This window comes from Rana temporaria, chromosome 2 (assembly GCF_905171775.1).
Source record: "Rana temporaria chromosome 2, aRanTem1.1, whole genome shotgun sequence".
Lineage (NCBI taxonomy): Eukaryota > Metazoa > Chordata > Amphibia > Anura > Ranidae > Rana > Rana temporaria.
This window is the reverse complement of record NC_053490.1, coordinates 517,680,824-517,699,089: the sequence shown is the minus strand read 5'-3', so window position 1 is coordinate 517,699,089 and position 18,266 is coordinate 517,680,824. Positions and strand designations below refer to the sequence as shown.

General features: G+C 45.5%; 1 protein-coding gene across 1 annotated transcript; it reads left to right on the top strand.

The window, feature by feature from the left end:
* The first annotated feature begins 305 nt into the window (after nucleotides 1-305).
* Nucleotides 306-10,663, top strand: LOC120927996 (trefoil factor 1-like). The gene is made up of 3 exons (XM_040339039.1): nucleotides 306-445; nucleotides 3,404-3,547; nucleotides 9,335-10,663. The coding sequence occupies exons 1-3, from the start codon at nucleotides 379-381 to the stop codon at nucleotides 9,346-9,348; spliced, it is 225 nt and encodes a 74-aa protein (XP_040194973.1). The 5' UTR covers nucleotides 306-378; the 3' UTR covers nucleotides 9,349-10,663.
* The last annotated feature ends 7,603 nt before the right edge of the window (nucleotides 10,664-18,266 follow it).

Below are 18,266 nucleotides of genomic sequence, written 5' to 3'. Positions count from 1 at the left end.
AGCTCAGGTGATATCGATTTTGGGTGGACTGGCCCTTTAAAGAGATTCTTACACATTGTAACATACATTGTTTAACAGTTTACATCTTTGTTTCCCTTTTGTAAAAGCTCATATCATACTTTACTGATTTATTGGAGTGATCTGAAAATAAACTGCCGCCTTCTTTTATGGACTGCACAGCCTCTTGCCGGTGTCACCCATTAAGGGTCATATTTAAATAGACAGAGCGGGGTGTAGACAGCTACAGGCCTCACCTTCAGAAAACCTTATCAGAAGAATTCTGCAAACAGACCCGAGGATATAAAATGACCCCTGGGGAGCGCAGGCCCTTCGCTGCCGGTCAGAATTCTTCATCTAGGCCTGCAGGAGAACGTCAGAATGGACCGCAGGATTTGCTGGATCTTGGCCGCTGTGCTGCTGTTGGGGGTCACCTGCTCAGCCCAGAGTAAGTACACCGTTTGTATTTCATGATAACATTCTTTATTTTCTTTATTGATTGTGGAATCAAATTCCAATATCTTCAGGCTAGGATTAAAGCTATAGGTCAGGCATTGTATCATATTTATAAGTATTTTCTTTTTATTTTCTACATTTTTAAAATGTAAACTTTATTTTAAATAAAACATTTTTATATACACATTTTATTTTATATATAGATATATATCTATATATACAGTCTCTCTCTCTATATCTATCTATCTATATATATATATATATATATATATATATATATATATATATATATATATATATATAGATATATATAGATAAATATATATACAGTAGATCAACTATAGCTATCTATCTATCTATCTATCTATCTATCTATCTATCTATCTATCTATCTATCTATCTATCTATCTATCTATCTATCTATCTATCTATAAAAATAGGCCACATATCTAAATATCCAGCCAATAGCTGCTCAATGTTAAATAACATACATATGTTGTACCATTATAATATAGAATATTATATACAATATTAAAAACTATACTATATTATATAAATTATGTTATGTATACAGTTTAACCACTTAAGCCCCGGACCTTTAGGCAGCTAAATGCCCAAGCCAGGTTTTGTGATTCGGCACTGCGTCGCTTTACTGTAACAGACAATTGCGCGGTCGTGCGACGTGGCTCCCAAACAAAATTGGCGTCCTTTTTTCCCCACAAATAGAGCTTTCTTTTGGTGGTATTTGATCACCTCTGCGGTTTTTATTTTTTGCGCTATAAACAAAAATAGAGCGACAATTTTGAAAAAAAATCAATATTTTTTACTTTTTGTTATAATAAATATCCCCCAAAAACATATATAATTTTTTTTTTCCTCAGTTTAGGCCGATACGTATTCTTCTACCTATTTTTGGTAAAAAAAAATCGCAATAAGCGTTTATCGATTGGTTTGCGCAAAATTTATAGCGTTTACAAAATAGGGGATAGTTTTATTTTTTTAAATTTTTTTACTACTAATGGCGGCGATCAGCGATTTTTTTCGTGACTGCGACATTATGGCGGACACTTCGGACAATTTTGACACATTTTTGGGACCATTGTCATTTTCACAGCAAAAAATGCATTTAAATTGCATTGTTTATTGTGAAAATGATAGTTGCAGTTTGGGAGTTAACCACAAGGGGGCGCTGATGGGGTTAGGGTTCACCTAGTGTGTGTTTACAACTGTAGGGGGGTTTGGCTGTAGGTCTGACGTCATCGATCGAGTCCCCCTATAAAAGGGATCACTCGATCGATGCAGCCGCCACAGTGAAGCACGGGGAAGCCGTGTTTACATACGGCTCTCCCCGTTCTTCAGCTCCGGGGAGGGGGCGGCTAGAAACGAATAGCCGCGCCCTCGTCCCGGATCGCTCCCCGCGGGTTACCGACCGCCGCATTTACCGGGGGGGGTCCCGATCGGACCCCTGACCCGCGGAAAGGTGGGGACGTACATGTACGCCCATATGCCTGTATGTGCCATTCTGTGGACATACATATACATGCGGCGGGCATTAACCGGATAATATATATATATAATTTTGATATAATATGTACGGATGACGCCCTTGTCCCCATCAACATGCTCTGTGCAAAACCACTGCACAGGGCAGGTAAGTACATGTTTATTATTTTTATAGGAAAAGAAACAAGACTTTACAATCACTTTAAAGTGGGAACCCCACTTTAAGTCAAACAATAAAAATTAAAAATTCCTTTAAATATCTTGCCTGGGGGTCCCCTTAGTCTGCCTGTAAAGTGGCACATCTGTAGGATGTACAGAACATGTTGCAGCAAAAATGACACAGTGAGCTATGTACCCGATACTCGTTCACATGAGGTTGGGCGGGATCTGGGGGGACCCCTTGTTAAAGAGGGCTTCCAGGTTCCGACAAGCCCCTCTCCCGCAGACCCCCACAACCACCGGCCACGGTTGTGGGGATGAGGCATTTGTCCCCATCAACATGGGGACATAGTGCTTTGGGGTGGGGGGGCAGAGCCCCCCATGTTGAAAGCATGTGGCCTGATATGGTTTGGGGGGGCACTCGCTTACCCCCCTTTCCTGACCTGCCAGCCTGCATGCCCAAATAACGGTCTGGTATGGATTTGGTGGGGGGGGGGGGGACCTACACTGTTTTTTGTTTGTTTTTTACATTTTGGCATGTGGTTCCCCTTAAAATCCAAATCAGACCGGAATTTCTTTTATATAAATACCTTTTTTCCCCTTTTTATAAGTGACTTACACAAATAATGGGGCGCAATTACTCGCACTGAAACAAACAATGGGGCATTATTTTTTCCCACTGATGTCGGGACCTTTTCTACTCCCACTGGCTACAGGCCGGCCCTTCTAAAGTCTAAACTGGCCCTTTGTTTAGAAAGTTTGGAGACCCCCGCTTTAAAAGATGAATAACAAATTAATTGATCGGCAACAGGGCCGCCATCAGGGGGGTACAGGCATTACACCTGCCGGATGGTCCCCAAGGGCCCGACTGGCCCCCCTCATGTTTTTTTTTTTTCATTACACCTGTAAGGGGCCCGATGGTCCCCAGGGCCACTTACAGGCCCAGCTGGCCCCCCTCCCATTTTTATTGTTTTAATTTTTTTTGCATTACACCTGTAAGGGGTCCGATTATCCCCAGGGCCCCTTAAAGGCCTGGCCGGCCCCCTCCCTTTTTTTTTGCACTACACCTGTAAGGAGCCCGAGGGTCCCCAGGCCCCTCTCCTTATCATCTCACGTCAGGAGAGAAGAGATTACACTGCTCCCCCCCGGGGCCCTGCCTAAAGCTGTGCAAGGGGCCCCAAAATTTGTGATGGCTGCCCTGATCGCCAATAATGTCAGTGTGATTGTATGCGCTATGAGAGTTGGCCTGAGCTTTGTCTCATCTCTTTGTTTTTGTGTCTATCCATAGATCAACCTGATTGTACTGTCGATCCAAAAGCTCGGCTAAACTGTGGATATCCCGGGATCTCCTCAGCTATCTGCCAGTCCAAAGGCTGCTGCTTTGACTCCAGCCTTGCGGGGGTAATCTGGTGCTTCGAACCTGCCGTGCAAGGTAATAGGATTTCTGTGTATCAAAGTACATCCTGGAATATTATAATAGGGGACAAAATGACATGACACCGTCCTCTATGGCTGCCTTACAGAAGACGATCTACTATGTATTAATTGCATTTCCCAAAGGACAAGTTCCCCAGTTAGGAAATAGGCTGTGTTTAAAAAGCGCCTGTAAAGTTGCAGCAACTTCAGATTAGTTCATGCACAACGTTGGTCCAATTTTCATGCAACTTGAGGGCCATAGACCAGGGTTTGACAAATTTGCTTGGAATCTAGGAGCCAGAAAACGCGCCCCGTCCCGGCGAGCTCGCACGCAGAAGTGAACGCATATGTGAGCAGCGCCCGCATTTGTAAACTGTGTTCAAACCACACATGATGAGGTATCGCCGCGATCGTTAGAGCGAGAGCAATAATTCTAGCCCTAGACCTCCTCTGTAACTCAAAACATGCAACCTGTAGAATTTTTTAAACGTCACCTATGGAGATTTTAATTGTTTCTTTTTTTATTACATTTGAATTTTTTCAGCATTTGTGCGTTGTTACCGTATTTGTCGCGGTATAACGCGCTCCCAAGTATACCACGCACCCCTAAAGTTGCCCCCGAAATTCCTGTTAAAAAAAATGTTATATGATTTTATTACTTACAGTTTTGGTGTCTTCCCAGCGTCCATCGTCCGGTCCGGCGTCCGTCTGCGGCCTCGATGGTGTCCTCCCGGCTTCTCCAGCGCGCGCCTCAAGTCGAGTCCCCACTTCCCGCGCTCAGGTCGAATGCCTCCGCCGACATATACCGAGTGCAGTACACTCGGGTACATTCGGCAAGGCTCGGCTTCGCTCGCGCTCACGCTCTGTGACGTTTATGCGTGAGCACGAGCGAAGCCAAGACTAGCCGAATGTACCCGAGTGTACTGCACTCGGTATATGTCGGCGCAGGATTTCAAACTGAGCGCGGGAAGCGGCTATCGGCGTATATCGCGCACCCACGAATTTACCCTTATTTTAAGGGGAAAATAGTGCGCGATATACGCCGATAAATACGGTAATTATTTTCTTTACTCAAAAACTATTTTTTAAACTGTTTGTTTAAAAACATTAGTCATTTTTGTGATGCCAACGGCCACCACCAGATTGCGCCAGGTCACAGAAGCAACCTTGGGCCTTCACAAGGATGCAAAGCCGTGGCCTAAATTACCGGGCGTCGCCGGGTCCGCCACGATCGCGTGGCAGGGGCACACAGAGACACAGGATCATGTGCCTTTATGCGCCCCCACCTCCCCCGCCGCACGATCGCGGCGGGCCCGCGGTGGCCAGTAATTGAGGCTGCGGCTTCGTGGCCTTGTAGGCCGCGAAGCTGCGGCCTCAATTACGGGCAGGTGCGGGCGCCCAGATATTGTCGACCCCTGCCATAGACTTCAATGTTACCCCTCAAAAGTTGCATGAAAGTCGTACCTGAATGTTTTACATGCAACAGTTGTCCGTTATCTTTGGCCAAAGCCAAAGTTGCATCCAAGTCATACCCATCCAAAGTTGCATCAAATTTGCAGCAAAGTTGCATTTCAAAGTCGAGCTACTTTGGAGTCCTACAAGTGTGAATGGAGCCTTATGGAAAGAAACTGCTTCAAGTAAACATTAGGCCCTTTTCACACTTGTGCAACTTGTCCTGCGACTTGGGACTGCAAAATTGCATGACAAGTCGTACCCCATGATTTCCAATGAATACTGTTCATATCTATGTAAATTCAAGTTGCAGCGACTTCAGAGTAGTCCCTTCACTACTTTGGTCTGACTTTGATGCAACTTGAGGTCTATAGACCTGGGGCCAGATTCAGAAAGGTGCGCGTATCTTTTGGCGGGCGTAACGCATCTCATATGCGCTACGCCGCCGTAACTTAATCAGGCGAGTTGTGCATTCAGAAAGAAGTTGCGCCCGAAGTTACGGCGGCGTAGCGTATATGGGCCGGCGTAAGCCCGCCTAATTCAAAGTAGGCTGGTAGGGGGCGTGTTGTATGCGAATGAATCGTGACCCCACATAAATGACGCACCTAATGAACGGCGCATGCGCGCGCATGCTCAGTATCATGTCGAATTTTCTCCGTAAATTACGCCGGCTCAATGTTAAGTCGACGTGAACGTAACCTACGCCCATCCCAATTCACGGACGACTTACGCAAACGACGTAAAATACGACGCTGTTCCGACGTCCATACCTAACATGACTTACCCCTGCTTTATGAGGGGTAAAGTTACGCCGGACCGACGCCTTACGTAAACGGCATATATAGATGCGCCGGACGTAACTACGTTTGTGAATCGGCGTATCTAGGTCATTTGCATATTCGAAGTGAAAATCAACAGGAGCGCCACCTAGCGGCCAGCGTAAATATGCACCCCAAGATACGACGGCGTAGGAGACTTACGCCGCTCGTATCTTGGCAACCGTGAGGCGTATCTGATTCTATGATACGACGGCGCACATTCGGACTTACGACGGCGTACGTGGAGATACGCCGTCATAAGTCCTTTGTGAATCCGGGCCCTGAAGATTACACAGGCATTGCTTCAAGTCGCATCAAAATCGCGGCAAAAAATCGCGGACAAATCGTACTACTTTCAGGTCACACAAGTGTTCTGTGCTTTCACCTGCAATTTTTTAGAGCTGTAATCGCCACATTTATCAATTCCACCTCATTGTAAAAAAACAGAGAAGGAACAAAGCCTGACAGCTGACGCGTTTCGCACTGAAACTAGTGCTTAGTCATAGCTAAAAAATACAACCTTGTATTTTTTAGCTATGACTAAGCACTAGTCTCAGTGCGAAACGCGTCAGCAGTCAGGATTTTATTTTGCTGTGACTTGTAGTGCTGTCCTTCTTTTAGTAAAAGGCTACAATTTGTTCAGAGTGTGGCTGTCCAGAGACAATCTTTGTTCCTGCTTTGCTAAGTGCATTGCCTGCACCTGAGTTGTCTGCAACGGAGGATATTCATCTGGGTTCCCACCTGGAGCGGCCATTCCCTTTTCCCCTAAAAAAACAGAGAGGTGGACTTTTATAAATGGTCCTCCAAAAAACACGCTCAGGCATTTAGTACACCCTTTGTAAGCCTGTGATCGAGCTGTCAATACACAAATCAGATCAAAGGCAAAATGCACAGAGCCAATCAGAGTGGCTCTGTGCCTTGTGACCGCCGTGATGGCCAATCACAGCAATCACAAATGTAAACACTCCCTGTGTTTTCATTTGCAAGCCTTCCCATTTCTCCTCTGTTAACACTTTTCTACCAATCCTTGTGAGTAAGACGGCTCCCACTGACCACCATTGATATGGGGAACACTGAACATCAATGGGGCATCTTGACCATAAAGAGGACACACTGACCACCAGTTTTATTGAGAAAAGACACCACTCACCACAAAAAGTTATGAGACACTCAATGCTGATCAACGATTGACCACAAACATATAAGGGGACACTCACCACTGATCACCACCTTTAGACCCCTTTCACACTGGGTCGGTTTTCAGGCGCTACAGCGCTAAAAATAGTGCCTGCAAACCAACCTGAAACAGCCGCTGCTGTCTCTCCAGTGTGAAAGCCCAGAAGAGCTAGCAGGACGGTAAAAAAAGCCCTGCTAGCCGCATCTTTGGAACGGTGAAGGAGCGGTGTGTATACTGCTCCTCCACCTCCCTGCCCATTGAAATCAATGGGGCACCAGCTATTTGGTGGTTTATCTTTACGCCGGACGGACGCCTTACATAAACGGCGTAGCTTACTGCGACGGGCGCAAGTACGTTCGTGAATCGGCGTATCTAGGTCATTTACATATTCGACACGTAAATCAATGGAAGCGCCCCTAGCGGCCAGCATAAATATGCGTCCAAGATACGATGGCGTAGGAGACTTACGTAGGTCGGATGGAGCCAGAATTCAGGCGTATCTTATTACAAGAATAAGGCGCATAGATACGACGGCGCATCCATGGACTTACGCGGCGTATATAAAGATACGTCGGCGTAAGTCTTTGTGAATCCGGCTATATATTACCAAAAGTATTGGGACACCTGCCTTTACACGCACACAAACTTTAATGGCATCCCAGTCTAATGCCGCATACAGACGATTGGACATTTCGACAACAAAACCGTGGATACATTTCCGACGGATGTTGACTCTTGTCTTGCATACACACGGTCACACAAATGTTGAAAATTCTGAACGTCAAGAACGCGGTGACGTACAACACATACAACGACACTAGAAAGGGGAAGTTCAATACCAGTCGTGTTAGTAGAAGTTTGGTGAGAGAGGATTCACGCTTTTCAGCCTCATGCTTTTCAGTCCGTTACAGCGTGACGAATGTGCTATCTCCATTACGAACGCTACTTTTACCAGACCGAGCGCTTCCGTCTCGTACTTGATTCAGAGCATGCGTGGAATTTTGTGTGTCGGAATTGTCCACACATGATCGAAATTTACAAAAACGGATTTTGTTGTCGGAAAATTTGAGAACCAGCTCTCAAATTTTTGTTGTCGGAAATTCCGACAACTAATGTCCGATGGAGCATACACACGGTCAGAGTTTCCGACCAAAAGCTCCCATCGAACATTTGTTGTCGGAAATTACAAGCGCGTGTACGCGGCATTAGTCTGTAGGGTTCAATATTGAGTTGGTCCACCCTTTGCAGCTATAACAGCGTCAACTCTTCTGGGAAGGCCGTCCACAAGCTTTAGGTCAATAGAAAATGTTTGACCATTCTTTCAAAAGTGTATTTGTGAGGTCAGGCACTGATGTTGGACAAGAAGGCTTGCAGTCTCCACTCTGAGGCCCCGTACATACGGTCGGACAAAACCGATGAGAATGGACCGAGGTTCAGTTTCATCGGTCCAAACTGACCGTGTGTATAGCCCATCGGTCTGTTTTCCTTCGGTCCAAAAATGTTAAAACATGCTTCAAAACCAAACCGATGGACCGCTGCCCGATTGGTCCAAACCGATGGTTAGTACAGAAAGCATTGGTTCAAAACCCGCGCATGCTCAGAATCAAGTCGATTTTGGAAGCATTGAACTTCGTTTTATTCAGCACGTTGTGTGTTTGACGTCACCGCGTTCTGACCCGATCGGTTTTTGGAACGATGGTGTCTACACACATCAGACCATCAGGCCACTTCAGCGGTGAACCGATGAAAACGGTCCGTCGGACCATTCTCATAGGTTTGGTCCGACCGTGTGTACAAGGCCTGAGGCCTTGTACACACGATCAGTCCAAACTGATGAAAACGGACTGATGGTCTGATGGTCTGATGTGCCTAAACACCATCAGTTCAAAATCCGATCGAGTCCAACGCGGTGACGTAAAACACAACGACGTGCTGAAAAAAACGAAGTTCAATGCTTCCAAGCATGCGTCGACTTGATTCTGAACATGCGCGGGTTTTGAACCGATGCTTTTGCGTACTAACCATCGGTTTTGACCGATCGGTCATCAGTCAGTCCATCAGTCCGATTTTAAAGCAAGTTCTAAAACTTTGGACTGAAGGACAAAAGTCTGATGGGCCATACACACGGTAGGTTTGGACCGATGAAACTGAACCTCAGTCCGTTTTCATCAGTTTGGACTGATCGTGTGTACAGGGCCTCATTCATCCGAAAGGTGTTCTATTGGGTTGAGGTGCAGACCATTCAAGTTCCCCCACCAACCTCAAGCAGAGCAAAGCAAAGCTCTTTTTAAAAATTTGATGATTATGAGCATTTTATTATTTGTTTACTAATATATCCTTTTTTTTTTTTATCCAGAATGCGTCCTTTAATCCTGAACAATTCGCTGAAGGAAATCTGCCACCTGTATGTCCGCACCTTTTATCATCTTCATACTTTTTCAGCTTTTTTCAACCTTCTTGCCACAAAGAAAATTAATGTTCAGGTCTCTGGAAACCACTGCTAAAACCAATTCATAATGATAGTAGAAAGAATGTCCCTTAGTACGTAAGAAGAATGCTCCCCCTACAGTGCTGAAGAGCATCAACTTAAAGCGGGGGTTCCGCGGTCCGGACGTTTTATTTATTTTTGGTTCATTAAACTCTTTTAATCTTCAAAAGATAGTACTCACATATTTAAGTTCTCTACTGCCCCGCATTCTCCGCCTACATCAAATGTGTATTCATAAAATGTTATGCTGCCCGTTTCCATTTTGCTTGTGGGCAGCGTGAAGCCCACAAACAAATGCTTCCGGGAAGCGGGCGCATTAGCTGTGTTGACGGCGAGCAGCGCCGTCAACACTTCTTCGTTGCCATCACAACGGCCGACGTAATAAAAAGTTCACGCCCCGTTGTGACGACAGGCACCTCTTATTAGCATCTGAATCGTCTCCTGGGCTGTGCTCCCAGGAGACATTGCAAACTCGCCCCAGGAATCACTGGGGCGATCGCAGCTAAAGCGACACGCCCACCCCCGCGGGAGCTCAACCAGGAAGTGCCTGGTTCAGAAACGACAAAACAAGGTATGGAATTGATTTAAAAATGTTATGACAGCGAATTTGAAATATAGACACTGATCCCCTGTGATTAACGTTGACTTTAAATTAGGGTGAACCTCCGCTTTAACAGACAGCTAAAGAGATCACTGATGTCATACAGCTGGCTCTGCCAAGTGGTGTTGGTCCCAGAACTATGCAGGGACCATCAAATGGGAGGCCAGATGGCCGCAGCTCAAGGAACCCTTTCGCAACCTTGTAGGATTTTCAGGAGGGATGGACAGCCGCACTCCAAAGGAACTTCAAAAGTTGTCTTTATTTGTAAAATCAATGGAAATTCATCACAGAATACAGTCAGAAAGGGGACAGCCGACGCGTTTCACAGTAATCAGTGCTTAGTCATGGCTTAGTCACCTTGGTTGAGAATGACTGGAGTTTAATCTTCAACTATGTGTCATAGTAGGTGTAGAATGGGGGACAGAAAAAGACCACCCTTAACATTGTGATGGATCTTTTTCAAATGAATTTCCTATTAGTGATCTTTGGTAAAATTGTAGACTTTGGCAGTCTTTTCTACTTCAGATCCCAAAATGTCCTGGTTGAAAGTTTACCCATAGAGAAATGTTTACAAGATTAAAGCCAATTTCAGTCAACCAATTTTGTTTTTATGGGACAATGTGGAGAATGGATAGAACTTCTGTTGGTTTTCAAATGCTGTATATGTCCCCTAAATGCTGTATATGTCCCCTATATGTTCTATCTGAGACCCATTTCTTGGATCTGGACAGGAAGTAAGGAAAAATCTCTTAAATGTGGACTTATAGGTAGATTCAGGTACATTGGAATAAAGTTACGGCGGCGTAGCTTAGCGTGTTTAGGCTACCCCCCTGTAAATTAGCTAGGCTAGTAATGATTCTCAATATACTTGCCTGCTAATATACGGCGGCGTAGCCTAAAGCGGGCAGGCATAAGGGCGCCTAATTCAAATGTGTTGGGGGGGGGCGTGTTTAATGTTAATGAGGCTTGACCTCAAGTTTTTTACGTCTTTTCTAAACTGCGCATGCGCCGGGTGCCTACATTTCCCAGTGTGCATTGCGGCTACGTACGCCGCACGGGCCTATTGATTTCGACGTGGACGTAAACAACGTAAATCCCGATTCGCGGACGACTTACGTAAATGACGTAAAAAATTCGAATCTCGCGGCGGGAACGGCGGCCATACTTTAACATTGTTATTCCACCTAACTGGAATAACTTTAGGCCTGCTAATGCCTTACGGAAGCGGCGTAAAACTACTGCACGTACGTTCGTGAATCGGCGTATCAACTCATTTACATATTCTACGCCGACCGCAATGGAAGCGCCACCTAGCGGCCATCCGAAAAATTGCAACCTAAGATAGGACGGCGCAAGCCGTCCTATCTTAGTTATGTTTAAGCGTATCTCTGTTTGAGCATACGCTTAAACATAAGTCGGCGTAGATTCTGACTTAGGTCGACTTATCTACTGATAAGTCGGCCTAACTCTACCTGAATCTACCTATTAGACAGCAGTGATAACATGACCAAGGTTCCTTCCCTTCATGCCCTTTAAAAATGAGTCTGGCTTTAAATGAGTTACATATTTTCGAGTGGAAAAACATCATAAACACTACTTGTACTTGCACCACTTTGGTTGAATCAATATTTCTGGAAATGTGGCCAATTTACAAGATGTAATTTTTCTTTAATGTAGCTTTTTGTACAACTTGCTTGCACTTTACAAATAAAAAAATGATTCTTGAGATTTTGGTCAATTGTTTTGTTATTACACAGAAGACACTGACAAAATGAATTCTAGACTGCCCCCCCCCCCATTATATTAAAATTGCATCCAGATTATTATTAAGACACCCACTTACTGAACAAACCCAAAATTTCCCACATCTAAGTGGGAATGACTTATATTGATGATGCAGCACATGACCTTATTCACATAAGGGTTGAGAACATGCAGGGTATATAGCTCAGCCACAGTATGGGCCCAGTAGTCACACCATGCATTTTGAATGGGTCAAAGCACAAACATGTAGGTCCTTTTTAATGCAATGCATGGAGCATATGCTCTGTGATTTGCGTTTCACTATATTGCAGGTGAGAGGAAGTGCATTAACCTATACAACAGGGGTGCCCAACCTTCTGAAGAGCGGGGGTCACTTAAGCGTCTTGGTCACCGGTCGCGGGCCACAATGAGCGGTATGGGTAGATGACAGGCCCATGTCCACTCTGCATATGCAGAGCAGACAGGGGCCCACTCTACTCTATTGGCCCTCCAATCCGATCTTCCAAGATGGAAGGGGATGGATCTCCCTCCTTTTTTTTTGTGGCTCGAATTAGAGGTAGGTGTGTGTAAACTGCCACAAGACTGTTTACAACAGTGACTCAATAGAGGTGAACGAAGGGTCCAATTGGGTGAGACTGATCGTGTCAAGGGGGCCTAAGGCTGCTTTCACACTGACGCACTGCAGTATCCCTACACCGAGGGTGTAACCCAGTGCACCTGTGGCTTTCCTGCGGGTTGGTTGCACTTTGCCATAGACTTCTATTATATATCCTGCAGGTGTGGTGCACTTCCAGAGCAGGAGGTCACGGGCCACATCAGAGGGCGCCGCGGGCCACTGGTTGGGCACCCCTGCTGTACATCCATTCCAGAAGGGAGGTTCTATGGTCCTTATTCAGAGAAGTAGTCCAAGCCTCGCTCTCAACGTTCAGAAAGTGGTTGTCCATTATTAGGCCATAATCAGTGGGTAGGAGGCTTGCTCTAGTCCTCTCTAAAAGCCCCTGTCCTGGTTGGGTCTGTCACAGTAAACAGGACAACTAGAGAGAATGAATCTCACTAATAGGGGCACAGACAGCAATAAAACCTGACATTTTTTTCTATTGAAAAGCCTATGGCGTGCAAAACACACCCAAAAAACTCCACCCGGTGCAGAAAAAATGTGCACACACATAAAGAGTGAGCCCTAGAGGCAGGTGGGAAAAAAGTGTATATGGTGACGTGACCTAGGTGCCAAACTCGAAGTGCCCACTCTAGGGGCACATCACCATAGGCTTTATTTAACCGACCCTGACCCACAGCCCGGACCAGCAGCACCCATACCAGCCAGGAAGGTAGGAGCTCTGAGAGATTGGGGAGAGCCCACGCCAACAGGCTACTCCCGCTACTCCCATGCCTCCCTACTAATCACATTCGGGAAATACTAACTGCTCCCCCGGTGGAAAGGAGGAGCTAGTGTTCTCTCCCGAACAACTGACCGGGGCAGGCACCACAAAATCCAGGCCAGAAGGCCAGGGACCCGGCCCTTCAGCTTCGACTGCATTTTTCTCCGTCCAAATCAGAAGACTTTCACCTCCACGCCAGCAGGTTTTGCATCTGCCACCGGTGTTCTAATCCATCTCCACTCTATACAAAACCGAAGATAATGTTTTGCCTTTAGTTGTAATTTAAGGCCACAGAATACCTAGAGACTAAATTAGTGTGATCAGAATCCAAAAAGACTAGCTCCAATTTAGTATTAACCAGGGACATCTGCCCACCCTCAAATTGTACCATTGCAGCATGTCACAAATGTCCCCAAGTCCTTGGGACCCCCCTCCCCCCTCTACCTAACAAGGGCTTTACAAATAATTGGTTGTGGATGATACAAAGAATGTTTCCAATATTAACATGCCTCTCTATTTATTTTTGATTTCCTGGTAATTTCTCTCACCAAAATTAATGAACTCACCTTTCCTTGCGTTATCTTAATAAAAAAAGTGGCTTTACACTCAATTTCACTCTGTTCAATCGGTAACACAAATTGCTAATCAGCCAATCACATAGCAGCAACTCAATGCATTTTGACATCTAGACGTGGTGAAGAGGACTTGCTGAAGTTCAAGCCGAGCATCAGAATGGGGAAGAAAGGGGATTTATGTGGCTTTGAATGTGGCATGGTTGTTGGTGCCAGATGGGCTGGTCTGAGTATTTCAAAAACTGCTGATCTACTGGGATTTCACACAGAGCCATCTCTCGGGTTTACAGAGATTGGTCAGAAAAAGAGAAAATATCCAGTGAGTGGCAGTTGTGTGCAGGAAAATGCCTTGTTGATGTCAGAGGAGAATGGACAGACTGGTTTGAGATGATAGAAAGGCAACTGTAACTCAAATAAGCACTCATTACATCCAAGGTATGCAGAATACCATCTCTGAATGTACAACACATCAAACCTTGAACGCAGCAGCAGAAGACCACACCGGGTGCCACTCCTGTCAAATAAGATTAGGTAACTGAGGCTACAATTCTCACAGAATCACCAACATTGGACAATAGAAGATTGGAAAAACGTTGCCTGGTCTCGATTTCAGCTGTGACATTCCAATGGTCGGGTCAGAATTTGGTGTAAACAACATGAAATCATGGATCCATCCTGCCTTGTATCAATGGTTCAGGCTGGTGGTGGTGTAATGGTGCGGGGGATATTTTCTTGGTAGACTTTGGGCCCCTTAGTGCCAACTGTGCATCGTTTATACACCACGGACTACCTGAGTATTGTTGCTGACCATGTCCATCCCTTTATGACTACAGTGTCCCCATCTTCTGATGGCTCCTTTCAGTAGGATAATGTACCATGTCACAAAGATCCAATCATCTCACCACTGGACAATGAGGTCACTGTACTCCAATGGCCTCCACAGTCACCAAATCTCATCCAATAGAGACCCTTTGGGATGTGGTGGAACGGGTGGTTGGCATCATGGATATGGAGCCAACAAATCTGCAGCAACTGCGTGATGCTATCATGTCACTATGAAGCAACATCTCTGAAGAACATTTCCAACACCTTGTTGGATCTATGCCACCAAGAATGAAGGCAAAAGGAGGTCCAACCAGTGGCGGCTGGTGCTCAATTGTCACCACTGTGCCATGCCATCAAACGCAGCCACTGTGCCATGTCATCAAACGCAGCCACTGTGCCATCAATTGTCACCACTGTGCCATGCCATCAAACGCAGCCACTGTGCCATCAATTATCACCACTGTGCCATGCCATCAAATGCAGTCACTATGCCATCAATTCGCACCACTGTGCCATGCCATCAAACGCAGTCACTGTGCCATGCCATCAAACGCAGCCACTGTGCCATCAATTGTCACCACTGTGCCATGCCATCAAACGCAGCCACTGAGCCATCAATTATCACCACTGTGCCATGCCATCAAATGCAGTCACTATGCCATCAATTCGCACCACTGTGCCATGCCATCAAACGCAGTCACTGTGCCATGCCATCAAACCCAGCCACTGTGCCATGCCATCAAACGCAGTCACTGTGCCATGCCATCAAACGCAGCCACTGTGCCATCAATTGTCACCACTGTGCCATGCCATCAAACGCAGCCACTGTGCCCCTCAATTGTCGCCACTGTGCCAATTGTCACCACTGTGCCCTTTAATTGTCGCCACTGTGCCCATTGTTGCCACTGTGCATGTCACTGTGCCCTTTAATTGTTGCCACTGTGCCCATTGATGCCACTGTGCCCTTTATCGCCACTGTGCCCTTTGTCGCCTCTGTGCCCATTGTCGCCGTGTGCCCTGTAAAATGCACTTACCTTTCTCCTTCCACGTCCCTCGATGTCTTCTCCCGCCTTGGTGACGCTTCAGCCAATCAGGTTACCGATAACCAGAATCGGTGAACCTGATTGTCTGAGACGGCCGTCAGTCTTATTCAAGGAACGCACCCCCCGTACGTTCCGAGGACAAGCATCCGGGAGACGAGGGCTGTACTCTGAAAGCCTATCAGAGCGGCAGCTGGCAGCAATAACATACATTCATGCAATGCATGAATGTATGTTATTTCAGTGGCGGCGCCACTGGGTCCAACCCGGTACTAGCAAGGTGTACCTAATAAAGTGGCCAGTGAGTGTATATTGCACCAGTGAGGAGTATAATACATAATATTAAGACATGTGAGGGTCTTATTGTCATCACATATAAACAATACTAATAGGTCTATTTATAAAGCAGAGAATGTGACATCATCAGACATTCTCCGATGGAGAATCAATCATTGTCATTTAAAACCCAAAGACTTGAGAGATTCTCTGGCAGAGGATGTTTGCAGATTCACTGCTTGAGACTGAATTTCAATGATTGCTGAGTTCCTCCAAGTTATATTTATATAGTGATTCACCTGCCGCCTAGCCAGACAAGCGTGGAAAATGTTTTATATAAACAGAATTAGACATGTTTAAATGAACAAGTAAAAATGTCTCCCCAGCTTCTGTCATATTTATAGGCAACAGCGCCTGCCTGGCCCTAATGATTGAAGGATTCTTAAAGCGGAACTTTACCCATAACAACCTGATAAAAAAGAATGTTCTCTAGCAAGGAACATACATTTCACATAGGTACAACAATTTCACTCATTACTTTTCCTTTTTATTTTATTTTTGTTGTTAATTCTTTATTTGTAGATTTTTTTAAAATCTTTATATCTTATTTTATTATACTTTATTAAACTCTAAAATACTCAAAATTACTCAGTTAGAATAGGTTTTTGACAAGGAATCTAGAATTGTCAAAATGTTAACCACTTAACCACTTAAGACCCGGACCTTTATGCAGGTAAAGGACCTGGCCAGTTTTTGCGATTTGGCACTGCGTCGCTTTAACTGACAATTGCGCGGTCGTGCGATGTGGCTCCCAAACAAAATTGGCGTCCTTTTTTCCCCACAAATAGAGTATTTGATCACCTCTGCGGTTTTTATTTTTTGCGTTATAAACAAAAATAGAGCGAAAATTTTGAAAAAAATGCAATATTTTCTACTTTTTGCTATAATAAATATCCCCCAAAAAGATATAAAAAAACTTTTTTTTTCCTCAGTTTAGTCCGATACTTATTCTTCTACCTATTTTTGGTAAAAGAAATCACAATAAGCGTTTATCGATCGGTTTGCGCAAAATTTAGAGCGTTTACAATATAGGAGAATACAACTTTGTATTCTGTGGCTGGTGGTACATTAGGCATTCACCGGACACAGAAGTAAGTGTCGGCCATTACAGGCCCCAAAAATTAGCCCACGGCCACAGGTGTTCACCGAGCAGCAAACAACTTTGTATTCTGTGGCTGGTGGTACATTAGGCATTCACCGGATACAGAATAAAGTGTCGGCCAGTAAAGGCCCAAAAAATTAGCCCACAGGCGTTCATCAGAATTTGAATGAAACATGGTCTACTGGTCACATGTGTTGAATTCCTCCGAGATCCATGCTTCATTCATTTTTATAAATGTGAGGTAGTCAACACTGTTGTGAGCTAGGTGAGTGCGCTTATCGGTCATGACCCCCCCTGCTGTTCTGAACCTCGGACAGGACACTGGATGAGGGGAAAGCCAACAGTTCCATTGCAAATTGTGCAAGCTCTGGCCAGAGGTCAAGCCTGCCCACCCAGTAGTCCTGGGGTTCATCACTTCTCAGTGCGTCCACATCGGCCGTTAACTTGATGTAGTCGGACACCTGTCGGTCTAGGCGTTCCCTGGTGCTGGATCCGGAGGACAGCTGTCGATGGGTCGGCTGAAAGAATGATGTCATATCATTAGTGACTAAGACATCTTCAAACCGCCCTCTTCTTGCAGGCGCTGTTGGTACCCGAAACTGTTTCTCTGTGAGTGGAAATTCCTCTGCCAGTGGACGCAAAAGCAGAATGCAGCATTTCTCGAAGCAAGGCCTGGAAGTGCTGCATTCTGATAGCCCTCTTTGATGCTGGTAACATTTCCGCCATGTTTTGTTTGTACCGGGGGTCTAAGTACGTTGCCACCCAGTACTGGTCCTTGCCCTTTATGCGTTTTATATGGGGTCCCTCTTAAAGCATGAAGGTCCCCATTTGCACTAAACTGGAAGCGCTGTACTGGCCTGGCTCCTGCTCATCATCCAGGATAATGTCGTCCTTGTTCTTCTCCCCCCATCCACGGACAACACCAGGGATCCCAGAAAGGTTTAACGCATGCTCTTCTTGCTCCTCCTCCTCCGCCCCGGCATCATCCTCCTCTGACTCCTCTTCAGACTCCCGTTGTTGACTTGTCTCAGGTAGAGTAGCCCCCCCTGGGAATTCATCCAGCATTACAAATTCCTCATCTTCCTGCTCCTCGATGGCTCGATCAATGACACGAGGCAATGCACGCTCCAGAAAGAAGGCGTAAGGTACGATGTCACTGATGGCGCCCTGGCTGCGATTGA

Coding starts and splice junctions, on each gene's coding strand:
- LOC120927996 (XM_040339039.1), top strand. CDS start 379: ATGGACCGCAGGATTTGCTGGATCTTGGCCGCTGTGCTGCTGTTGGGG. Junction 446..3,403: donor GGTCACCTGCTCAGCCCAGA/GTAAGTACACCG, acceptor GTCTATCCATAG/ATCAACCTGATTGTACTGTC.